This window comes from Grus americana, chromosome 18 (assembly GCF_028858705.1).
Source record: "Grus americana isolate bGruAme1 chromosome 18, bGruAme1.mat, whole genome shotgun sequence".
In the NCBI taxonomy this organism is placed as follows: domain Eukaryota; kingdom Metazoa; phylum Chordata; class Aves; order Gruiformes; family Gruidae; genus Grus; species Grus americana.
In genome coordinates, this window is record NC_072869.1 from 13,567,037 (window position 1) to 13,592,615 (window position 25,579).

The window sequence follows — 25,579 nt, forward strand, 5'->3', positions numbered from 1 at the left end:
GTATCACTGTGTATTTATTGAGTATGCATATATTTGAGGTTGAAAGTATTTCCTGGTGTAGGTTAGTTTTGCACGTTTGTCTCTCTTAACCCTTAGAGTATCTTTATTAAAGGTTGAGAAACAGAAATAACTTTAACTATGAATAACTTCCCTGTTAATAAAAGTGCTAGTCATTAAATGTTACATAATTCTTCTAGGTCACCTCTGTAACAAAAGCACTGAATCTTTTAAAACCAGAAATGTTTTGAAAAAAAGCAGTATAATTTTCTTTTTTCAGGTATGAGGTACCATGAGTAATTTGTTTAAGACTAGGTAAGACTTTTCTCTAGTATCAGTTATGACTGACTACAGCAACAGTGAACATTCCTCTAGTATGCACATTTTGAATTTTTCAATTTCTGCAAAATACCAAGTGTGGATTTGCTCGCATAGATATTTATTTCTTTTTATAGCTAAGGAGTCACCTTTCACACTCTAGGCATGAATTGCATGTCCAAAATTGAACTTGTATTCTGACTTGCTGTCTCTTGGATTCCCTCTGTATCTAGCCCTATTGCAGTCAAAGTCCTGGCCCACAATATGTGTTTGTTTTTCATCTTTTCAATATATAATAAATTGCTGAATGACATTTAGTCATGATTGGTCTTGTGTAGAATTGTCTTTTCTAATGCTGTAAAGGTAATCCCTAAATTCACAGGACCATGTGCACAAGATACGTTGTATTATTCCCAGTTTACATCTGGAATAGTTGCAGTACAGAAATGCCAAAGAATCTCGTCTGGGTTAAAGATCAATTATCAGTAGAGACAGTAGAGGAACATAAATTCTGCATCCAAGTTCTTTAAGTGCCTTGACTAGTCAAGACTCCCTTATTAATAGCCCTGTCAGACTATTTAAAGGAAACATATCCACAGGAATGGTAAGATATAAAACATTTCTAAATATATCTAGTCAAATCAAATGACAATTATGCCGTTAGCTAAGTTTGCCAGACAATGTTTTGCCAAAGATGGTTTGCCAAAATATATTTTGACTGAAGGAAAAGGAAACATCCAGAGCATCTGCATACTGGACTCTATAAAAGTCTCTTTGGATTGCTGTGCCCAGTCTTGACAGAAAATTTCAAGGTAAGTGCATGGCTCCTGCGAACTCCTAGGCAAAACATATACCTTTTTATTCCATTTAACTTCTTATAAGCCTTGGATATCCATTTCTATTAGGGACTGTCTCTATCAGCAGTGATTTTATTCCAGGTTTGAAGGCAGCATTTTTTCCATCAGCTTATATATTATCTCTGGATATCTGTGCAACACAAAATGAGTTGCTATGTTTTCAAACAACAGTGACTGACTTCCAGCCTGTGTCACAAGAATTAATGTAAAAAATTACTAACGTTTAAGAAACAGGAATAAATCCAACAGTTTAAGATTGCTAGAAAGCAGAACAGGCAATAGTGACATGTATATCTGTCATAATGCTAGATGAATTCTCCATAGCAAGTAAATTTTACAGTGGAAAGCCACTATTTGCCATCAGACAAGGAAATCTCTCAGAGACTCAGGTAGCATTTTAAAAGAAATCAGAGACTTCTTTAATATGAAGTCTTTGCTATGGCAATGTCCAAATTTACTAGAGTCCACAAAGTTGGAGTAATACTGCTAAACTGTACTACAACAGTGCAACACTAAAGAACTGTTCTATACTTTATTAAATAGCTAGATGTCCAAGAATTTCAGAAAAGTATACAAGTACTTTCAGCCAACACTGGGAAGTTTAAATCCAAATTTTGACTTGTTTATACCAACTTAAACATTTGAAGAGATCAAGTGCAAGAGATTTCCTGTCTTCACATAAAGCTCTTCCCTCACTGACTCAACATATCTTCTTTCCTACAGAATTCTCTGCTGACTGTGCCTCCTGTATAAGCACAGACATGGCCTCTTCTGACTCCGAGATGGCCGTCTTTGGGGAGGCAGCTCCTTACCTCCGAAAGTCAGAAAAGGAGAGAATAGAGGCCCAGAACAAGCCTTTTGATGCCAAGACATCTGTCTTTGTGGCCCATCCTAAGGAATCCTTTGTGAAAGGGACAATCCAGAGCAGGGAATCAGGGAAGGTCACTGTCAAATCTGAAGCAGGAGAAGTGAGTAAAATCCAAGGCTTAAAACTGTGTGTCATTCCCAGTCTCAGCTCTTAGCTGACATACACGCCTCTCTTTCCTCATCTGGCAGACCCTGACTGTGAAGGAAGATCAGGTCTTCGCCATGAACCCTCCCAAGTATGATAAAATAGAGGACATGGCCATGATGACCCACCTCCACGAACCCGCTGTGCTGTACAACCTCAAAGAGCGTTACGCAGCCTGGATGATCTACGTAAGTACCAGCAGCAGTCTTCCTTTGGGTAGCTAGGAGGAACTGCTCTGCCAGGCTAAGGGGAAGCCAACGTGCTGTCTCCCTTCCTCGCAGACCTACTCGGGTCTCTTCTGCGTCACTGTCAACCCCTACAAGTGGCTGCCGGTGTACAACCCGGAGGTGGTGTTGGCCTACCGAGGCAAGAAGCGCCAGGAGGCCCCTCCACACATCTTCTCCATCTCTGACAACGCCTATCAGTTCATGCTGACTGGTGAGGCAATGATAGCATCTTTGCAGTGATAAAACACTTTTTTTTTTTTTTAATATTTGTGTATAAAGTTGTAAACCTCAGCATGAGCCTTTAATTAACTTATTTTAAGAGTTGCTGATATTTTGCATGAGATTCAGTTCTGTCCTAATGATTTTTAAAACTCTAATTGATTGTATGCAGACAAGAGCACTGAAAAAGTTACAATGAAGAATAATAAGATGAATTGAGTCAGGTGAAACAAAAATTCCCCCCTACCTATTATTGAGATCCAACTTGCTCAAAATGTGACAGAAAATATGAATAGAGCTCTGAACAATTTGATTAATGTCTCCCAGAACTGTACTGTAGGTTAAATTTGGCTTGATGAAGACATCGTTTCAAAAAGCAAAAGATCTGATTTCAAGTGTTATTCTGAAATTCACTACTTCTTGGGAAAGAATAAGAGCCAGAATCTCAGTGAAGTTATACCCTCTGGAAACAATGATAAATTACTTCATTTCAGATTAGCTGTTAGCTAATACTCTTGTATTATGGATTTGCTTCTTAGGCATGAGAGTTACTTGACCAGAAAGGATTAGAATTCTGTGCACCAAAACTGCAATATGCAGAAGGGAATCACTGATTTGATGTTCATACATCTACATACATGATTCCACAAGGATGTTACTGAACATCACAGAATAATAATGTTGATTGTTAAAAAACGTTCCTGAATATTGAATAAAAATAGAATAATAAATTGCATGGGTTTTTTCTCCTTTTCTACTTCCACTTTTAACACTGGAGCAGGTTCATGAATAATGAGTAGTTTAGCATTTTTTTTTTTTTTTACATTTGCTATGTTCTTTCTTCCTTCTCTGAGTGCCTTTAAAAACACACTTGTAAAGACAAAAACAAACAAAAACTGAGAAGAAACAATCTGAAACAAACAAATAAACAAACCCAACCAAAAATCCCCACATTCTTTTCCACCTCAGAAAGATTTCGTTCCTTTGAATTCACTGGTAAAAAGGAAAAATAAGAAAAGGAGAGAAAAAAAATCTTGTATAAACATTCCCAACATTGATTAAATCTCTACACTTTTACAAAAGAGTTATGTAAGGGGAAGATCAGAATTCTTTTGACCAATACAGTTAGTGGCTACAACCCCTTGCTACTTAGAAATGAGACCTAATTAATCAGACTTCTCAATGGGTATTTATGTTAAAGGGAAACAGGTATAAACTGATCTCAGATTCTTAAATTGTTTGAGGACTCACTGATTTATAAGCAGTTACTTATACTTGCTGGGATCTTAAAAAGGTACACAATAAATTTTACATTAATCTCTGTGGATTCTACAGGGAGTTCTTTCTTACAAAAACATTCCAGTATCTATAACAGACTTCTCTGAGGAAGACAATCCTCCAGACCTCTTGAAGTCACTGGAAAGTAACAGACATTCTTGCATCACTATTAACTTCATACAGAGATTACTAGAGAAATAGGTTAAACTAAGAAGAAATATCCTATTTCAATGACCGAAAAGGAATTTTAAATGAACAGGTGAAAAAAAACATTGAAGAAATCCGAAATTTGATAACTCCAGCCCTCTCCATATAATACATAGGATCTCTAAAACCACTGCTTGTATTTGTCACACACATCGAGTTCTATATTACTCAGGAATGCCACAAACAGTATCTTTCTTTCTGCCCCTTTCACAGACCGCGAGAACCAGTCGATCCTGATCACGTATGTACACCCCTGCTCGGGTCCCTGCAGGGCTGCCCGGTGCCAGGGGACCTCCTGCCTGACCACACGCTCTCTGCTTCTCTCTTTGGTTTGACAGCGGAGAATCCGGTGCAGGGAAGACTGTGAACACAAAGCGTGTCATCCAGTACTTTGCAACAATTGCAGCGAGTGGGGATAAGAAGAAGGAGGAGCAACAACAATCAGGCAAAATGCAGGCGAGTCAGGAAGAACAGACTGACTGTTCAACATGCAATTGCCATGTTAGCTAAACACTGTAACGGTGTAATGATCATCCTGTGGGGAACACTTGAGGATGGAATCATTAATTAATAGGTGCTGGCTTGCATCAATGCTTTCCTCTGTTCCTGACATGATTTTTGGAAAGGATAACCAGCAATAATTATCATCTTCTAGGGAACGCTTGAGGATCAAATCATCAGCGCCAACCCACTGCTGGAGGCCTTTGGAAATGCCAAGACCGTGAGGAACGACAACTCCTCACGCTTTGTAAGTTGTTGCTTTGGACAAAATCCATCCTCATTATAACTGTAGTGGTGGGCTAGTGGTATTCTCACATAAGGAGATGGCAATGAAATGCATTTAGGCTGAAATGCTGCTGCTTCTCCTTAACAGGGCAAATTCATCAGAATCCACTTTGGAGCCACAGGCAAACTGGCTTCTGCTGACATTGAAACCTGTAAGAGACTCTCCTGGCCTGATCCCATTCCTTCACAAATTCCCACCTCCATCTGCATTGCTGTGCCTAACTCTGTCCTACCTTCCTTGACAGATCTGCTGGAGAAGTCCAGAGTCACTTTCCAGCTCAAGGCAGAAAGAAGCTACCACATATTTTATCAGATCACCTCCAACAAGAAGCCGGAGCTAATTGGTAGGAAGGATCATTATGACTTTTTGAGGATGATTGCTGAGCAACAGTTCCCGCTATTACCTGGTGAGCAAAACTAAGCCTGTGCCTTGCCCCTTTCTGCTTTCAGACATGCTCCTCATTACCACCAACCCTTATGATTACCACTATGTGAGTCAAGGTGAGATCAGTGTTCCCAGCATTGATGACCAGGAGGAGCTCATGGCTACAGATGTAAGTAACAAAGCAAAAAGGTACATACTATACTTGTCTCAAAGGTGACATAGATGACCTACTAAGGACACGTATTTTATTTCATTGTTTTGACTGCAGAGTGCCATTGACATCCTGGGCTTCACTGCTGATGAAAAGACAGCCATCTACAAGCTGACAGGGGCTGTCATGCACTACGGGAACCTGAAGTTCAAGCAGAAACAACGAGAGGAGCAGGCAGAGCCCGATGGCACGGAAGGTATCAGAAATTCAGCCACTGACTTGTTCAAAGAACTTTTCCATTTGCAGAAGTGATATGTTAGCCTCCAAAGACTGGTCTTTGTTGGCCTGAGTCACCACATAAAACACTGAGAAAAGCATCTTTCTAGATTGTCTGTCTAACTGCAGAGGTGGTTCACCTTCAACGCAGGATATCTTTCTCTCTGTAAAACCTTCAACCACTAAGTCACCATCATGTGCAATCATTTTTTTTGCCAAAAGAAATCCTGCATTCTTTGCCATGCAGAAGTCCACTTTCCACAGAAAAGGAACTTGCTGCATGCATGCCTCATGTATTCCCAGAAGCTTTTGTGGTTCTTCTGGGGTCTTCCAGATTCAAGCTATTCCTATCCAAGCCATATCTGTTCTGGCTTTCGAAGAAGGCCATCATTAGCTTCCAGAATTTGCACCATTCCCCAGACCTTCTGTATGAGACCAGACCAATGCTTTTCCATTTCTAGAACATGAACAGCTACCAAAATACTGACCAAATTCTAGCTGTTGTCCAAAGATAAATGCTCCTCTCCCTCTCCCTCTCCCTCTCCCTCTGCCTCTCCCTCTCCCTCTGCCTCCCCCTCTCTCTCCCTCTCCCTCTCCCTCTCCCTCTCCCTCTCCCTCTCCCTCTCCCTCTCCGTCTTTAGTGGCTGACAAGGCTGCCTACTTGATGGGCCTGAACTCGGCTGAATTGCTCAAAGCCCTGTGTTATCCCCGAGTCAAGGTTGGGAATGAATACGTGACCAAAGGTCAAACTGTGGAACAGGTAAATAGAAGATAGTTTGGAAATGGCTTGAAAGAGTACGTGAGGATTCTTCTTTGACCCTAGGAGGTAACTCCAGTCCTTTCTTCTTTGCGTTAGGTGAATAATGCAGTTGGTGCCCTGGCAAAAGCTGTCTATGAGAAGATGTTCTTGTGGATGGTTATTCGCATCAACCAACAGCTGGATACCAAGCAACCCAGACAGTACTTCATTGGTGTGCTGGACATTGCTGGCTTTGAGATCTTTGATGTAAGGAACAAGGATTTGGCTGCATAGGCAGGGGAAGGGCTGGGAGGGGTCATGAGGACTCGGAAACACACCTTTTTTTAAGAAGATTCAGAAGTTTATTGTCCTCATCTGCAGTTTCCTAGAAACCCCTCGCTCTTCTCTGTCACAGTAGCACCCTCAAATGGCTTTATATAATGATCATAAATTTATTTAATGATAATAAAATAATTCAAGGACAGTAAATTTTACAATAGAAGTCCTGGTAAGGAAACCCATGCTGTTACAGAATGGTTAGGAGTGGTGTTTCAGCTGGGGAGCTTCAAACAGCATTAGGAGAATGCAAGCAAAACCCTCTGGTGTTTGCCACACCTTGAGAAGCTGTGCACCTCTCCTTGCTTTGGGCAGTTCAACAGCTTCGAGCAGCTGTGCATCAACTTCACCAATGAGAAACTGCAACAGTTCTTCAACCACCACATGTTCGTGCTGGAGCAGGAGGAGTACAAGAAGGAAGGAATTGAATGGACATTCATTGACTTTGGGATGGACCTGGCTGCCTGCATTGAGCTCATTGAGAAGGTACCTTTGCCAGACAAGTGTATGATGTATTTTGGAATTCTGTGATGTTCCTGAGTCAGGTTCAGCTCAGAAAGAACTCACGGACAGACATCCAGTGTCAGTTCAATAAAATGTTTTGCAGGCTGCAGGAAGGTAAGGGAAGGCAGAAATAAGCTCCCTGCATAAGAACAACTCCTGACAGACTTAGGCCCTTATCCAGGCTGAGATGCTACCAGCAAAACACTGGTACCTTTGATGTTCATAGCACATGCTTCACATCATTATCATTTTTCTCCATCACTTCATGTTGTACCTTCCAGCCCATGGGCATCTTCTCCATCCTGGAAGAGGAGTGCATGTTCCCCAAGGCAACTGACACCTCTTTCAAGAACAAGCTCTATGACCAGCATCTGGGCAAGTCCGGCAACTTCCAGAAGCCCAAGCCTGCCAAAGGCAAGGCTGAGGCACACTTCTCCTTGGTGCACTATGCTGGCACGGTGGACTACAACATCTCTGGCTGGCTGGAAAAAAACAAGGACCCCCTGAACGAAACTGTCATTGGGTTGTACCAGAAATCATCTGTGAAAACACTGGCTTTACTCTTTGCCACCTATGGTGGGGAAGCAGGTAAGCTCTGTGAAATCCATATTTTATGTGTTCATACTGTAGAAAGGGGAATATCAAAGGCAATATTAAAGACATCTGCTCATTTTTGTCAATTTTGCAGAGGGTGGTGGTGGCAAGAAGGGTGGCAAGAAGAAGGGTTCTTCTTTCCAGACTGTCTCAGCTCTTTTCCGGGCAAGTACAGAATTAATTATTTCTTTGAGGATGGAAAGAAATTTTATTCTTAACCTGAAAGTTCTGTCTGAGTTTTGGTCATAGCTCTTGTTTCCCTTGACATCCTTAGAAATTACAGAATTACCTGCGCAGAATACAAAAAAAATCTCTACCTCAGTGTGTGCATAGTCTTGCTTTTATTTCAGGAGACAGAATTATATTGTCAGTCTCCTGGTACTGCCTAGGAAATTGTCTTAGACTTTATTTTCCAACTAACTATTTATATTTCATCCTTATATTTGTGCTGATTTCTTCTACCTGACTTAGTTTTGCCATTACCTACTCTTAATATTCTACAAAGATCTCCAAAGGGTGAAGTTGACCTATTTAGACTGGGAGTGAATAACAAATCAGCTGGAGAATAACAAATCAGTCTTCTCTGGAGACTTCAGAGATATTTCCCATACCTTTTTTATGTATCTATGAAGATTTTCAGTATTGACACATTGCAGAATTTGAAAACAATTGATAAAACATCAAAAGCAAAAAAAAACCCCAAGTCTTGAGTTTGTAAGATTGTAAAGCAATTAAAGTGTAATTAAAGTTAAATTACATCAAGTTAATTAATTTTGAGGTCAGTTTTCAGTTACAGAATCATTGAATCATAGACTCATAAAATGGTTTCGGTTGAAAGGGATCTTAAACATCATCTAGTTTCAACCCCCCTGCCATGGGGAAGGACACCCTCCACTAGACCAGGTTGCTAAAAGCCACATCCAACCTGACCTTGAACACCTCCAGGGATCCAGGGGCAACCACAGCTTCTCTGGGCAACCTGTTCCAGTGCCTCACCACCCTCACAGGGAAGAATTTCTTCCTAATATCTGATCTAAATCTCCCCTCCTTCAGCTTAAGGTCATTCCCCCTTGTCCTGTCACTCCACGCCCTTGTAAACAGTCCCTCTCCAGCTTTCTTGCAGGCCCTTTTAGTTACTGGAAGGCTGCTGTAAGGTCTCCCTGGAGCCTTCTCTTCTCCAGGCTGACAACTCCAACTCTCTCTGCCTGTCTCCATAGCAGAGGTGCTCCAGCCCTCTCACCATCTTCGTGGCCTCCTCTGGACTCACTCCAACAGCTCCGTGTCCTTATGTTGGGACTCCAGAGCTGGACGCAGTACTCCAGGTGGGGTCTCACAAGAGCAGAGTAGAGGAGGAAAATCACCTCCCTCGACCTGCCGGCCACACTGCTTTTGATGCAGCCCAGGATTCGGTTCACTTTCTGGACTGCAAGTGCAAGGTTTCCATTTGGCTGAGGTGGAGATATTTAGGGAAATTGAATTACTACTAAAAAAGTCAATTTATATCAGCTATACAAATATTCTATCCATTTAAAAAGAACTGAGCTGCCAAATCAGACACTAGTCACACAGCCAATAGTACATCTCATCCACTTAAAATGCCCAGCTAAATACCAGAAGAAATATCAGCTGGAAAGAAAGCTGTGAGATGGCAGCTCTGTTTGTATAAGGAGATCAAGGAAAAGTAATACTAACCATTATTCTGCAAAAGAATTTAAAACCTCAAAATCCGGGAGCCTTCAGTTTGCAAGTTTCCCTTTGGGAGTTCTGCAAGATCTTACAGAAAAGACAGGTCTGCATCCTAAAACTCTCAATTTGATACATCCACTATTAAACTTCCAGTGCTTACACTTAATAATATAAACTTTATTTCATGATCTCACAGGAGAATTTAAACAAGCTGATGGCTAATCTGAGAAGCACTCACCCCCATTTTGTACGATGCATCATCCCAAATGAAACAAAAACACCTGGTAAGGGGACCCAATAGGAGGAAAACTCGAGAAGCAGAAGCTCTTCTCCTGAGTATCAAACAATAGGATAGTCACTAATGGTGGTGTTTGTTAGGTGCCATGGAGCATGAACTGGTGCTGCATCAGCTGCGGTGCAATGGTGTGCTGGAAGGGATCAGAATTTGCAGGAAAGGATTCCCCAGCAGAGTCCTGTATGCTGACTTCAAACAAAGGTAAGAACACTACAACTTTCTGCCCACTCATATCAAACTGAAGAGACTGAGTATCATAAAATACTTGAAACATTATAATTTAAATTGGTACTGAGCAGTAACATAGAAATGTTTCACCATCAGTTCATGATGATTACTGAGATCAGGATTCTCTTGCACTTAGAGTTAATAGTAAAAACACTCTCCACATCCCATTCTGAAAGGATTAACTCTCTCCAGGCATGAGAGTGGTACAATGAAATAGTCTAAGGCTGTGGGATTCAATCACATTCATGGTTTTGGTGATGGAGATTTCTTCATGTTCTGTTTTCTTCTGCAGATACAGAGTGCTTAATGCAAGTGCTATCCCAGAGGGTCAGTTCATGGACAGCAAGAAGGCTTCTGAGAAGCTCCTTGGGTCCATCGATGTGGACCACACACAGTACAGATTTGGCCACACCAAGGTAGAAACAAGACCTGTGTTTGACAGGGAGTGGTAAGGGCAGGCTGCTTCATCAGGTGCAGGGAGCACAGCACAATAAAAGAATTGGCATGGTAGGGGCCTCAATCAGCAAGTACCCAGCCCCAGAGTACCCAAGCAAGGAAAGTGGGGAAGACCCTGGAATTGTATTCAGGTTTATCCAAGAGTCCATATCATCAGTCAGGTTTGTGACAATAAGGAAGGTCTGAGGTGAAGCCATAAAGCCATGGGCTTGGAGATTGGTCAGCGTCAGATATAGGTAGGTTAACAAGGCCCAGGCACTATTCATTAATTCCTGCACAGATCCATAGCAATCAGATTGGTCTAACAGTAAACCAGGAAGTAAGTCTGCATGTCATGGTAGAGCTCACTGAGGTCCCTGACCAGGTGTGGGTGTGACTGAGGCTCTGGCTCAAGTGGAAACCATAACTCATAACACATAGCTCAGATAGGGACTGAATGCTTAGGGCTGAGCTTATAGGAAGCTCATAGGCCCTGGACAGAGGGTTTGGGATGGGGCCCAAGATGAGACTTGTCATGGCCATTAAGGTGTGCTTTAGGATCCTGAAAGACTGTGCCTCTATTCTCTACTACCTGACAATGACATGCTATAACATTTCCTTTCTCAAGGTGTTCTTCAAAGCTGGACTACTGGGACTCCTGGAGGAGATGAGAGATGACAAGCTGGCAGAAATCATCACTCGCACACAAGCCAGGTGCAGGGGCTTCCTGATGAGAGTGGAGTATCGGAGAATGGTGGAGAGGAGGTAGACATTCCTCATAGTTAGTTTGTTATTATGGTACTTGACAAATGAAGTTTACATTCATCAAACCAAAGCTATGCAATAGCCATGTGAATTTCAATTCAGGGAGTCCATCTTCTGCATCCAGTACAATGTTCGTGCATTCATGAACGTCAAGCACTGGTCCTGGATGAAGCTGTTCTTCAAGATCAAGCCCTTGCTGAAGAGTGCAGAATCTGAGAAGGAGATGGCCAACATGAAGGAGGAGTTTGAGAAAACCAAGGAAGAGCTTGCAAAGTCTGAGGCAAAGAGGAAGGAGCTGGAGGAGAAAATGGTGGCCCTGCTGCAGGAGAAGAATGACCTGCAGCTCCAAGTGCAGGCGGTGAGTATCACCATTCATTTGTTCCTGGGAAAAGAATGCTATACATTGCTATACATGCTTCTTACCCTACGCAGAGACTCACAGGAAGATGACTAATGTGCAGCAGAACACAGTCTAAATCACAGACTCTAGGGCACTCTGGCATTGAGTAAACATGCACTGGCAGGGGCATGGTGAGTCTCACGGCAGCCCCACATGAGACTTTGCATTTGGGCTGTCTGAGGAAAGAGCCGTGTAACACTAGCCAACATGTAATCCAGAGCAGAGAGCTCTGAACTGGAAGGGAAGTACCTCCGTCTACTCAACTTTCAAAGTACTGTATCTGTCCAGCAGAGTAAAGACAAACCTGAGAAGGACCCACTTTTCCTACTTACAGCTGCATTAGAAGGCCTTGATTACTTTCAGAAACACAGATACTTCCCATTCAAACTCAACTAGGAAAAGGCAGTCTCTTCGCACCAAACAAAACACCACTTTCTCCACTAAATTATTCTCACAAAGCCTTTACTCCCCAAATATTATGAGGTTCACGATGAGTCAATTAAAAAGAAGCAGCTACTGAATACTCCTTCTGTTAGGAGAAAAGACTCCAGGCCCTTGCTCCTGATGAAACTAGTAATTGAAGCGACCACGGTTGTGTCGTGCTTGTGGGTGCAGGAGGTATTCCCTCTCTGTGAGGCATTTGTAAGAGACACAAAAACTTTGGAATCAATGTTGATACCAGATGAACAGGTTTCCCAGTAGACACCTGGCAAGATCTTCCAGTTGCTGGTCTGGAAGGCCAGGTTCGGCCCCCATTTTACCACATGCCTGCTCAGGGATATAAAAAAAGACAGAGCAGAGAAACTGCAGAACATTACAACCCAGAAACAGCTGTGTCTCCTCACCAGGAAGCAGATAGCTTGGCCGATGCAGAGGAAAGATGTGACCAGCTCATCAAAACCAAAATCCAGCTGGAAGCCAAAATTAAGGAGGTGACTGAAAGGGCTGAGGATGAGGAGGAAATTAATGCCGAGCTGACAGCCAAGAAGAGAAAACTGGAGGATGAATGTTCAGAGCTGAAGAAAGATATTGATGACCTTGAGTTAACACTGGCCAAAGTGGAGAAGGAAAAGCACGCCACTGAAAACAAGGTATGCACACGGGGAATCACGTAAGGGGTCCAAAAAATCTTTGCTTCTCGAAGCAAAAGAGCCTGCTACTCCAGGACGTGTTGGCTTTGGAAGATTTGAGCTGGGCCTCATCTGAGCAGCAAAAAGGAACATGAAGTTCCTGGCTAAGCACTGCAAAGTGAAAATGTCACTGAACCAGCAGGCATGGTTTCCACCCAGTTTTGACAATTCCTTATATTTGTAGGTGAAAAACCTCACAGAGGAGATGGCAGCCCTGGACGAGACCATCGCCAAGCTGACAAAAGAGAAGAAAGCTCTCCAAGAGGCCCATCAGCAGACACTGGATGACTTGCAGGCAGAAGAGGACAAAGTCAATACGCTGACCAAAGCTAAAACCAAGCTGGAGCAGCAAGTGGATGACGTAAGCACACAGGCATACAGCAAGAAGAGAACAGGTATGGAGTTAGACCTGGCTGGCAGAGCACTGATGGTCTTGCCCTTTTTAGCTGGAAGGGTCCCTGGAGCAGGAGAAGAAACTGCGCATGGACCTTGAGAGAGCTAAGAGGAAACTCGAAGGAGACCTGAAGCTGGCCCACGACAGCATAATGGATTTGGAAAACGATAAGCAGCAGCTGGATGAGAAACTGAAGAAGTAAGCGTGGCTGTGGGGCACCCGAGTGCTGGGCTGGTGCACTTGTCTTTTCCTTTTGAGCTCTAACATGGTTTGCTTTGCCTAAAGGAAAGACTTTGAAATCAGCCAGATCCAGAGCAAAATTGAGGATGAGCAAGCCCTGGGCATGCAATCACAGAAGAAGATCAAGGAGCTGCAGGCAAGTCTCTGTCCCTTCTCCTCTTCCCCCCAGTCTCAGGTGAGGCAGGAGGAGGGCATGGGTGTGAAGGGTCCCTAATGTTCCCCAGGCTCGTATTGAGGAACTGGAGGAGGAAATTGAGGCTGAGCGAACGTCTCGGGCAAAAGCAGAGAAGCATCGGGCTGACCTCTCCAGGGAGCTAGAGGAGATCAGCGAGCGCCTGGAAGAAGCAGGAGGAGCTACCGCAGCTCAGATCGATATGAACAAGAAGCGTGAGGCAGAATTTCAGAAGATGCGTCGCGACCTCGAGGAGGCCACGCTGCAGCACGAAGCCACGGCTGCTGCCCTGCGGAAGAAGCACGCGGACAGCACAGCTGAGCTTGGGGAGCAGATCGACAACCTGCAACGAGTGAAGCAGAAGCTGGAGAAGGAGAAGAGTGAGCTGAAGATGGAGATTGACGACTTGGCCAGTAACATGGAGTCTGTCTCCAAAGCCAAGGTATGGAATTTCAGTAGAACATGCTCACAAGACCCAGGTGTGGCACATAGGCTATATCTACCAGCCACATTCTCCTAGAAACAATTCTCCTCCTCCTTGCCGTGAGGATAAGGCAGAGTCCAGGTGTTCATCAGCTTTCCTTCCTTGTGTTTGCTACCTAGGCAAATCTGGAGAAGATGTGCCGCACTCTGGAAGACCAGCTGAGTGAGATTAAAACTAAGGAGGAGCAGAATCAGCGCATGATCAATGACCTCAATACTCAAAGAGCTCGTCTGCAGACAGAATCAGGTGAGACATCCTCCTTCCAGAGGTGCAATGGGAGGATCTGCATGCCATGAGCATACCACAGGGTGCAAACTGACAGCTGGTATATGCTCTGCAGGCCACTCCGGATTACATGGGCTTACAGGCTGAACCTGTCATATTATGAATAGTCTAGTCACCTTTTTCCACTTTACCCTTCCCAGGTGAATATTCACGCCAGGTGGAGGAAAAAGATGCTCTGATTTCTCAGCTGTCTAGGGGCAAGCAAGGATTTACCCAACAGATTGAGGAACTCAAGAGACATCTAGAGGAAGAAATAAAGGTCTGGAAGTACCCTATGGTCCACAGCCTACATCTCCCCTAAAAGCATCTGGAGAATCCTGTCTGATCAAAGATTGGTTCAACATTCTTTCCCCAAACACATGTAGTACTGGAGGGAACACCGATAATGCACACCCCTCAACTCATAGGCTAGAGAGGGAAGAAAGCGTAATGATTTTGATGCTGGGGGAAGTCATCCACATGGCTTCCATGAGATTCTGACGATAGTGTCTAAGGCAGCATTCCGATACATATGGCAAAACATTTACAGAAACAGCAGATTACTGTCCCCAGAGCACCTGTCGCTGAAAACATCCTGATCCTCCAGAACACTTTGATGACAGCTTCATCAGCTCCCAGCTTTGCATTTACCTAATCAAAGTTTTGTTCTAATTTCCCTGTCAATTTCATGGTCAAGAGGCATCTCAAGACAGGTTACCCATCCCAATGTCCCCACAGGCCAAGAACGCCCTGGCCCATGGCTTGCAGTCTGCTCGCCACGACTGTGACTTGCTCCGGGAACAATATGAGGAGGAGCAGGAAGCCAAGGGGGAGCTGCAGCGTGCCCTGTCCAAGGCCAACAGCGAAGTGGCCCAGTGGAGAACCAAATACGAGACGGACGCTATTCAGCGCACGGAGGAGCTGGAGGAGGCCAAGTACGTGGGAAGTGGGATGTCGAATGGCTGGAGAAGACTGCGAGTGCCAAGGGAAACTGGAAATGGGAGTCTCCAACAGTGGGTTAGGACAGAGGTGGGAGGAAGGCAGGGATATACTGTGTTTGTGGTAAAGGGGAGAGAGGGAGGGAGAGGAACAGTGTGCTGTGGCAAAAGTGTAGACTGGAAGGGCAAGCAAAGCCTTTAGGGCTAGAAAGGCGAAGACAGGCCGAATACTCAGTAGGTGCTAGGGCACAGAAGTGATAGACCCTTTAGTCTGCATGCAGTCTTGAACAGAAAAAACACTGCAAAAAGCGCTAGGCTCAAAGCTCACAAAGTGGGCAACTGCCCTCAGGTGAACAGGACAAAATTGGCTCCTCTCTAAGCTGTGCTTATCTCCTCCCAGGAAGAAGCTGGCACAGCGGCTGCAGGATGCAGAGGAGCACGTTGAAGCCGTCAATGCCAAATGTGCTTCCCTGGAAAAGACAAAGCAGAGGCTGCAGAATGAAGTGGAGGACCTGATGATTGACGTGGAGCGATCAAATGCTGCCTGCGCAGCTCTGGATAAGAAGCAGAAGAACTTTGACAAGGTCTTCTGGGCTCCAGCCTTGGGGCTCCTGGGCAGAGCATCCCCTCCTGATTGCCACGTCCATACTCACGGCCCATTTCTCTTCAGATCCTGGCAGAGTGGAAGCAGAAGTATGAGGAAACGCAGGCTGAGCTGGAAGCCTCCCAGAAGGAGTCTCGCTCTCTCAGCACGGAGCTGTTTAAGATGAAGAATGCCTATGAGGAGTCCTTGGACCACCTGGAAACGCTGAAGCGTGAGAACAAGAACTTGCAGCGTAAGTCCCTGGCCCTCTGCTCCCGGCCGGGCTTTCTCACTATCCACCACCACCCACCGCTCCACATGGGTCCTTGCCTGCAGGTCGGCAAAGATGCCTGTCACCTTGGTGCGACAGGGCCCTTCCCATTCTGCTCTGTGCCTGACCAGGCGTTTGGTCTTTGTTCCCACAGAGGAGATTTCCGACCTGACGGAGCAGATTGCCGAGGGAGGAAAGGCGATTCACGAGCTGGAGAAAGTCAAGAAGCAGATTGAGCAGGAGAAATCTGAAATCCAGGCCTCCCTGGAGGAAGCGGAGGTACACACAGTGCTAATAAATGTTGCCCAGACTGAAAGTATGGGAATAGTTATCTGCAGAGATGGCAGGAAAGCAAGCCTAGATTTCAGGAAATACCACATAAGCAATTACTGAGAAAGGAAGCAGTAGTTTAAGTCACTGTTCCTGCTGACTTGTCCAGGCCTCCCTAGAACATGAAGAGGGGAAGATCCTGCGCCTCCAGCTTGAGCTCAACCAGGTGAAGTCTGAGATTGACAGGAAGATAGCAGAGAAGGATGAGGAGATCGACCAGATGAAGAGAAACCACCTCAGAATTGTGGAGTCCATGCAGAGCACCCTGGACGCTGAGATCAGGAGCAGGAATGAAGCCCTGCGGCTGAAGAAGAAGATGGAGGGAGACCTGAATGAAATGGAGATCCAGCTGAGCCATGCCAACCGTGTGGCCGCAGAGGCACAAAAGAACCTGAGAAACACACAGGCAGTGCTCAAGGTCTGTTCAGCAAAGCTAGAGAAAGAGAGGTGACATCCGTGACATTTTTGGCACCTAAGCGCACACTGCTGCCTTGTAATTTCTCATTGCTCCAGTGCTGTGCCATCTTATAATTTCCCTTTCTTCTCTTAAAGGATACGCAGATACACTTGGATGATGCTCTCAGGACCCAGGAGGACCTGAAGGAGCAGGTGGCCATGGTGGAGCGCAGAGCAAACCTGTTGCAGGCTGAAGTTGAGGAGCTACGGGCAGCCCTGGAGCAGACGGAGCGGTCGAGGAAAGTGGCTGAGCAGGAGCTTCTGGATGCCACTGAACGTGTGCAGCTCCTCCACACCCAGGTGAGGCACTCTGCTGGAAATGAGTCCCATCAACAAGAGACAGCACAGAATGACATTGCGATGTATCTTGTAAGTGATGACTATGTAAACATTTGAGGAGCCATGCTGTGATACGGCCAATCTAGCCAGCCCCCCACGTCTGGTGTGCTGCTATGGCGCTAAAGAGGACTCTTGCATTAAAGACTTTCATAAACAATACTCTCACTGTCAACTCTTGATGTGGAGGCATTGGGTCTAAGAGTACAAATCATGTCTTTCCTGTTGCACAGAACACCAGCTTGATCAACACCAAGAAGAAGCTGGAAACAGACATCGTGCAAATTCAAGGTGAAATGGAGGATATGATCCAGGAATCCCGCAATGCTGAAGAGAAGGCCAAGAAGGCCATCACTGATGTGAGCTGGGGCCTGCTTTCAGTGCTGATGGTGGATGTATTCTCCCTCAAACTGTCTCCAGCCCCAAAATGGCTCTGATCCTTTTCTCTCATCAGGCAGCCATGATGGCAGAAGAGCTGAAGAAGGAGCAGGACACCAGCGCCCACCTGGAGAGGATGAAGAAGAACCTGGACCAGACGGTGAAGGACCTGCAGCACCGTCTGGATGAGGCTGAGCAGTTGGCACTGAAAGGAGGCAAGAAGCAAATCCAGAAGCTGGAGGCCAGAGTGCGTAGGGCTTTTATTTGTGGATGAGTGAACGTGGCACATAGGTAACCACCAGGGAAGCTCCAAAGATGGTCTTCTCATTGCAGGTGCGGGAGCTGGAAGGGGAGGTGGATGCTGAGCAGAAGCGCAGCGCTGAAGCCGTGAAGGGTGTGCGCAAGTACGAGAGGAGGGTGAAGGAGCTGACCTACCAGGTAAGGCAGGAGGCCTCCTTGGGCTGAGAGAGTTTTCTCATAGCGAGTCAAATTTCCCAAGGGGAATTGCTAACCTCACGTGGTGGGAAACCAGGAACTCATTCTCTGTCCTGCTTACCAACCACTCTAGTCTGAGGAAGACCGGAAGAATATTCTCAGGCTGCAGGATCTGGTGGACAAGCTGCAAATGAAGGTGAAATCCTACAAGAGACAAGCTGAGGAGGCTGTAAGTATTGCTCAAAGAATGGGCAAGAGCCGCCTTCCATCAGGGCAGCACGCTCATTGAGATGACTATGGATACCAGGAAAGGGGCATGAAAGAAGCTCCCAAGGCACAACAGTCTTGGCCATGCCATTTTACCATCGTGTCATTAGGCCTTGCTGAGTTCTGGGCACCCTGCCGTCAGGGATGAGCTGAGGGAAGTTGTGCAGCCTGTTTTATACAGAGGTCAGACTTAAAATACCCAAGGGCCACATCTACTGACTGACAAGTTCATGAATCTCTGCTGCTGATCAACAGCGGAGGGTTTCAGGATCTCTCTCAATCTAAGTCACACTGGTGTTGGGCAGCAAGTAGTGGGAGAAGTACACAAATGACAAATCCAAGTGACAAAATAGCTCCTCAGGAGTGACAGTGAAGCTTGTCACAGTGGGATGCTGAATAAGGGAGGATGAGGAGGTCTGTGTGAGGCTTGTGTGCAAGCAGCGGTGGGTGGGGGATGGAGGGGAAGAGCCGCAGCCCCAACAAGGCCGAGGCGCAGGAGGAGTGAAACCCTTGGCTCCTCACCACCGACTCCCTCTGCTCACACAGGAGGAGCTGTCCAATGTCAACCTCTCCAAGTTCCGCAAGATCCAGCACGAGCTGGAGGAAGCCGAGGAGCGGGCTGACATTGCAGAGTCGCAGGTCAACAAGCTCCGCGTGAAAAGCCGGGAGTTTCACAGCAAGAAAATAGAAGAGGAAGAGTGAGGCAGCAAAGTGACCTGAGGGATGCACAAAATGTGAACCTCTTGGTCGCTTTCTTCTGCGATGAGTCTTTGTAACTGTGTCAATGTCTAGAGAACAAAGACTGTAGATTCCTTTGCATACGCACCACGAGCACTAGTTTTCATTTGTTTCTCTTTTTTGTCTGGTTAGGGCTGTGTCATCATTAGCCTTCAGGCACAGTTTTGGCTTATAACCTTTGTGTACCTGTGTCACAGTACAGGTTTTTTGTCACCTACTTCCTAACTACTTATCCCTTCTTTATTACTTAGTGATTGTGACGTGAATAGAAATTTAGCTTCACGATAAGAGAAATCAAGGGCAATAATTCCTGACAGTGACTTCTGCCAGTTCAGCCTTCCTACTGTTCTGTCCCAAATAGCTTCTTATGTAACCTTTACCCATACAGCACCTCAGCAGCTTCCAGTTGTGCAGCATGTCAGGTGTGAGCTCTTCCTTTTGCTGGCCACTGTCCGAGGCAGATTTGTGGAGGGCTGATAACCAACAGAGTTCATGGTTTTTTGGAAGCTTACAGGAGGTGGTTTTTAGTCTCCGGTATGTTTGATTCATGAATTTAATTAGATGGGGGCACCGTGAAGAGTATCACCGTCCCTTGGACTAGAACTGGAGAAGGCTGGTGACAGTTCTGGGGCAATTACTTTAATTCCTGTAAATAAGGTCAGTGTCCACAAAAGCTGAGTCTCTGGTGGCACAGTACCCTCTGGAACACTGCCCTGCCTGGGGGAATCTGTCCTTCCTGATGAGAGAGCCCAGCTGTTCAGTGTGGGAAAGTGGAAGGGAAACTCGGAGGTGTTCATTAGGAGCTGGCATGTCCAGTCTAGCCTACTGATTTTCCATTGAATGCGCAGAAAAAATAGCAAGGAAGGTGGGCAGGCAAATGGCAGCTTGATTCTGGGCCTGAGCAGAGCTCCAGATGAACTGACAATCACAACTTGAGAGCAGGGGTAAAACGCCATCGTGTTCAGTCTCAATCACTGCCTTGTTGGGGCAGAGCTCAAAGGGCTGGAGCTCACTGTCACAGCCACAGCTTCTGAATTCCCAGTGAGCACTGAACCAGCATATGTAACAGCTCCTGGGAAAGAACTGCTATGGGGAACTGAGGACAGGTAGTTTGTGTCCTTCCAAAGGGAGTATTCCATTACATTCAAGTAAGCCTTAAATGTGAATCAACACAGAAACCTTTGAAAGGGTAGATGAGCATGTGCACAGGGAGATCCAGCTGAAACAATCGACTGGGATTTCCAAAACCTTGCAGCAAGGTGTCCCAACAAAGGCTTTTATAGACGTAATGGAGCCATGGGATAAGAAGGAAGCTTCTCACTCAGATAAATAATCTTCAAAGACACAGAATGAAAAAGAAAAGTTGTTTGTGCTGGGGCCTGGGTTGTTCAAGCTATTGATAAAGCAAGCTGAAGAGGTGTTGAACAGGAAGGAACACAATGTTTCCCAATGAAATAATGCTATTCCAGGCAGTAAGGACAATGAGTGATACCTAAGAAACACAGAAGGCTTTCATGACAATGAGCAAGCAGTACCATTAAATAGCATACAAAATTCAGTACATTTAAACCCACAAAACTATATGCATGGGGGAACATAATGCAGTGTTACATATAAAAAGATGGACTCTAATGATTACCCATCAGGAGCAAGTGAAAATACCCACTCATTTCTCAGCAGTGGTAGCAAAAGCAAAAATAAGAAGAGATAAGTTGAATTTGCAAGGAATTATGATTCCAAAGGAAGGCAATAAAGTAGATCAGATGCATGGAGGGGCTTCCATAGGAGGACCAATTAAACAAACCCAGAGACTTAAGAGAGGAAAGGGGAGAACTGAGTGGGCATACAAAACAGAACTATAAAATCAGCACAGTGTGGAGAGAGAGACTTGACAGGGATCAGTGTTCTAACTGGCTCTGGCATTAAAAGAAACAGGAGAGTGGAGAGAGCAGAAAGTGGAGGACAGTGTGTGTGTGCTTGTGAGTGTATGTGTGTGTAAATCAAAGGGAATTACCTGAAGACAAGGTATGAAAAACCACAAAGACATGTGGGTTCTTCAAAAAGTATGCAGTTAAGTATACTTTGTCACTTCAAACTAAAGGATTACATGGATTCAAAAGAAACTTGGACATGTTCACAGAGAGAAAATCTACTGGAAATACAGAGAAACCCTGTCCATGGTGCAAAGGCTCAGAGCTGTATAGAAAGACAGAGGTTCAGAGAGCTCTTGAGGGTAACAGCTGTTACCATTTGGGAGCATGGAGGGCATTCTGCACTCCAAATCTGTTTTGTGGGTAGAAAATGAGGCTGCCGATCATAACACACCCATCAGATGAGGTACCCCAAGGAGACACTGGTAGAAACACATAGTTGTTGAGTCCCACTTTTTTTATGCAAGAGATGTTTGGACTGCCACAGTAACAGCGCTACTGGACTGTCCTGGTTTTGGCTGGGATAGAGTTAATTTTCTGCCTAGCAGCTGGTATAGTGCCGTGTTTTGGATCTGGGATGAGAATAATGTTGATAACACACTAATGTTTTAGTTGTGGCCAAGGAGTCAAGGACTTTTCAGCTTCTCATACTGACCTGCCATCAATAAGGCAGGGGGTGACCAAGAAGCTGGGAGGGGACGCAGCCAGGACAGCTGACCCCAGCCGACCAAAGGGATATTCCATACCGTACGACGTCATGCTCAGTATATAACTGGGGGTATATAACTGGCCTGTATTGGGGTGAGCAGGGAATCTCCTCAGGATAGGGGATGTGCACTGTTAGAGCACCCTGACACGATGGCTGCTGGCTATCTGGTGGCATGTCGCCAGACATGTAATGCAAAAGCAATCAAAAGGGACTTCAGGCTCTTGGGATGGTCACTGAAGGATTCGGGGGTGCAGGTAATATTTTCCTCCCTCCTTCCAGTTGAGGGCAGTGACGCTGGGAGGAACAGGCAGACACAGTCCATAAATGCATGGCTCCATGGCTGGACTGAACACCACAATTTTGAGTTCTTTGACAATGGGACAGCCTACACGGCATCAGGCCTGATGAACTCTTATGGGATTCATCTCTCTCAAAGGGGGAAGAGGATCTTTGCCCAGGAACTAACGGGGCACATCGACAGAGCTTTAAACTAGGCTCGAAGGGGGAAGGGGATAACATCAGGTTTGCCAGCGAGAACTTGTGGGACGATGTCCCAGGTTGGAGGGAAGGGATGCTGGTGAGGGCCCTCAGCCTACTGCTCAGAGACGTGCTGGACACACTACAGCATGCTCGAAGCCTAGAGGAGACAAGCCAGGGGCTCCAGACGCGACAGGAACCAACAGGGTAACACTGGGAAGATACATCAAAAGAATTCCAGCCACTCCAGCCAGTAAGTCAGCCTCATTGGGCACACAACTGAAATGCCTCTACGCAAACGCACAAAGCATGGAGAATAAACAAGAGGAGCTGGAGACGTGTGCACGCGTGCAAGGCTATGACCTTATTGGCATTACAGAGACGTGGTGGGATAGCTCCTATGACTGGAGTGTTGGGATGGAAGGATACAGGCTTTTTAGGAAGGACAGGCAGGGCAGGTGAGGAGGGGGTGTCGCCCTCTATGTCAATGACCAGATGGAGTGCCTGCAGCTCCACCTGGGGATGGACGAGGAGCCGACAAAGAGATTATGGGTCAGGATTAAAGGGAGCGCTGGGGCAGGGGACATCATAGCGGGAGTCTGCTACAGCCAGCCTGACCAGGGAGACCAAGCAGACGAACCCCTCTATAGGCAGATAGGAGCAGCCTCATGCTCACATCCTTATGAGGGACTTCAACCACCCTGATACCTGTTAGATGGACAACATAGCAGGGCACAAGCAATCCAGGAAGTTCTTGGAATGTGTTGATGACAACTGTCTCCTCCAAGTGATAGAGGATCCAATGAGGACAGGTGCCATGCTTGGACCTTGTTTTCACCAATAAGGATGAGGGGATGTGAAGCTCAAGGGTAGCCTTGGTTGCAGTGACCATGAAATGGTGGAGTTCAAGATCCTCAGGGCAGTGAGAAGGGTGCAGAGCAATCTCACTGCCCTGGATTTCAGGAGAGCAGACTTTGGCCTCTTCAGGAACCTGCTTGGTAGAATACCATGGGACAAATTCCTGGAGGGAAGAGGGGCCCAAGATAGCTGGCTAATATTCAAGGAGGTCCTGGACAAAGTCAAACAAAAAAAGGAAGCCTACAGAGGTTGGAAGCAAGGGCAGGCAGCCTGGGAGAAATACAGAGAAACTGTCTGAGCAGCCAGGGATCAGGTTAGGAAAGCCAAAGCCGTGATAGAATTAAATCTGGCCAGGGATGTTAAGGACAACAACAAAAGTTTCTATTGGTATGTATGTCAGTGATAAGAGGAAGACAAGGGAAAATGTGGGTCCCCTCTGGAGTGAAACAGGTGACCTGGTTACCCAGGCTATGGAGAAGGCTGAGGTACTCAATGTCTTTTTTGCCTCAGTCTTCACTGGCAAATGCTGGAGCCACACTGCCTGGGTCAGAGAAGGCAGGGACTGGGAGAATGCAGAACCGCCCACTGTAGGAGAAGATCAGGTTTGAGAATACCTAAGGAACCTGAAGGTGCACAAGTCCATGGGACCTGATGAGATGCATCCGTGGGTCTTGAGGGAACTGGCGGATGAAGTCACCAGGCCACTCTCCATCATATTTGAGAAGTCCTGGCAGTCCGGTGAAGTTCCCACTGACTGGAAGAGGGGGAACATAACCCCCATTTTTAAGAAGGGTAAAAAGGAATACTGGTCAGTCTCACCTCCGTGCCTGGCAAGATTACGGAGCAGACATAGACCACAAGGTGGATAAGGAATTGGCTGGATGGTCGCACTCAAAGAGTTGTGATCAACGGCTCAATGTCCAAGTGGAGAACAGTGATGAGTGGCATTCCTCAGGGGTCAGTACCGGGACGGCACTGTTTAACATCTTTGTAAGCAACATGGACAGTGGGATCGACTGCACCCTCAGGAACTTTGCCAAGCTGTGTGGTGTGGCCGACATGCTGGAGGGAAGGGATGCCATCCAGAGGGACCTTGACAGGCTTGAGAGATGGGTCCATGCTAATTCCATGAAGTTCAACAAGGCCAAGTGCAAGGTCCTGCATGTGGGTTCACACAATTCCGAGCACAACTACAGACTGGGCGGAGAATGGATGGAAAGCAGCCCTGAGTAGAAGGACTCAACATGAGTCGGCCATGTGTGCTTGCAGCCCAGAAAACCAACCGTGTCCTGGGCTGCATTAAAACCAGCTTGACCAGCAGGTTGAGGGAGGTGATTCTACCCCTCTACTCTGGTGAGACATGATCTGAAGTCCTGCAGTCAGCTCTGGGGTCCCCAGTACAAGAAAGTCTAAAAGGCAAATTAAAAAAAAATTGTGCACTAGGTATGACTGTTTTCCTTGGAGCTGCACTGTCAAGCAAAGAGCAATATAGGAGAAGCTGAATATCACCTGCATGTCATGCAGACCATGGCTTTGCCCAGGCCTGAGGTCAGTGGTCTCCAAAAGCCTTGGTTCTACTAATCTACAAAACTTTAAAAGGCGAGCCTGCCATTTGAGTTCTTTAGGTTTCCTGGGATGTCCTGAGGATTGACAGTGGTCCCTCAGTCAGTGTGTGTAGAAACCACTGTCATATCTTCCAAAGAGCAAAGTGAGCTTCCAGTGAGCTTTGCTCACTCTGCTGGAAACTTCCACTGACAGCTCCATGTCTGTAGGGCTGAGACAGAATTATCAAAATGAGTCTTTAATTAACTGTCTCCAAGATGCAAACTCACCAACATACCAGTAATTTTGAGGTTGTCCTGCTGTCAGTAGTGAGGATGAGAAAGCATATACCCCACATATCTCTGTCATTGCTATCTGAAAAAGTGATAAGAGTAAGCTTTTTTGGACATGATCAGTTTTCAGCCACAAGGAGCTTAATAAATCCATCTAACACCTAGCAATGATGCCAGCCTGGCTCTTCCTTCCAATGTGTCCTGGTTAGGATAGAGTTAATTTTCACAAGGAGTCAGGACAGGTGAGCCAAGCTGTCCAGGGGTCTATTCCATACCCTGTGATGTCATGCTCACTATAAAAGGGGGCTAGTCGGGGAGGGGTGGGTTTGGCGTGTCTCTGGGATGGTCTGTGCATCCGGTAGGTCGGTCACCAGATCGGTAAATTGCTTTCTGTTATCACCTATTGTGAATACCTGTTATCAGTACTGTTGTTGTTTCCCTCTCCCTTGCTGTCCCAGTAAACTGTTCTTATCCCAACCCACGAGGCTTTGCCTTTGTTTTCCCATTCTCCCCATCCCACCGGGGGAGGGGTGAGCAAGCAGCTGTGTGGTGCTCAGCTGCCGGCTGGGGCTGAACCACGTCACCATGACATGTTGGAAGGCTTCCTGTGGTTCCCTAGTAGACCTCAGATTTCTTTCACTCCATTTTGTTCTCTACA

General features: G+C 45.9%; 1 protein-coding gene across 1 annotated transcript; it reads left to right on the top strand.

Moving 5' to 3' along the window:
- The first annotated feature begins 1,110 nt into the window (after positions 1 to 1,110).
- On the top strand, positions 1,111 to 19,198 carry LOC129214542 (myosin heavy chain, skeletal muscle, adult). The gene is made up of 39 exons (XM_054846381.1): positions 1,111 to 1,127; positions 1,896 to 2,140; positions 2,229 to 2,372; positions 2,466 to 2,622; positions 4,329 to 4,356; positions 4,454 to 4,571; positions 4,771 to 4,863; positions 4,990 to 5,053; positions 5,147 to 5,245; positions 5,352 to 5,455; positions 5,555 to 5,693; positions 6,355 to 6,473; positions 6,570 to 6,719; positions 7,104 to 7,274; positions 7,574 to 7,880; positions 7,981 to 8,051; positions 9,769 to 9,856; positions 9,951 to 10,068; positions 10,388 to 10,511; positions 11,159 to 11,295; positions 11,398 to 11,653; positions 12,544 to 12,786; positions 13,010 to 13,186; positions 13,272 to 13,417; positions 13,505 to 13,595; positions 13,684 to 14,073; positions 14,235 to 14,361; positions 14,541 to 14,659; positions 15,118 to 15,314; positions 15,718 to 15,901; positions 15,988 to 16,153; positions 16,326 to 16,450; positions 16,611 to 16,919; positions 17,054 to 17,257; positions 17,527 to 17,652; positions 17,748 to 17,918; positions 18,005 to 18,109; positions 18,240 to 18,335; positions 18,920 to 19,198. Exons 2-39 carry the CDS (start codon positions 1,934 to 1,936, stop codon positions 19,073 to 19,075), a joined length of 5,826 nt encoding a protein of 1,941 aa, XP_054702356.1. The 5' UTR covers positions 1,111 to 1,127; positions 1,896 to 1,933; the 3' UTR covers positions 19,076 to 19,198.
- Positions 19,199 to 25,579: the final 6,381 nt, after the last annotated feature.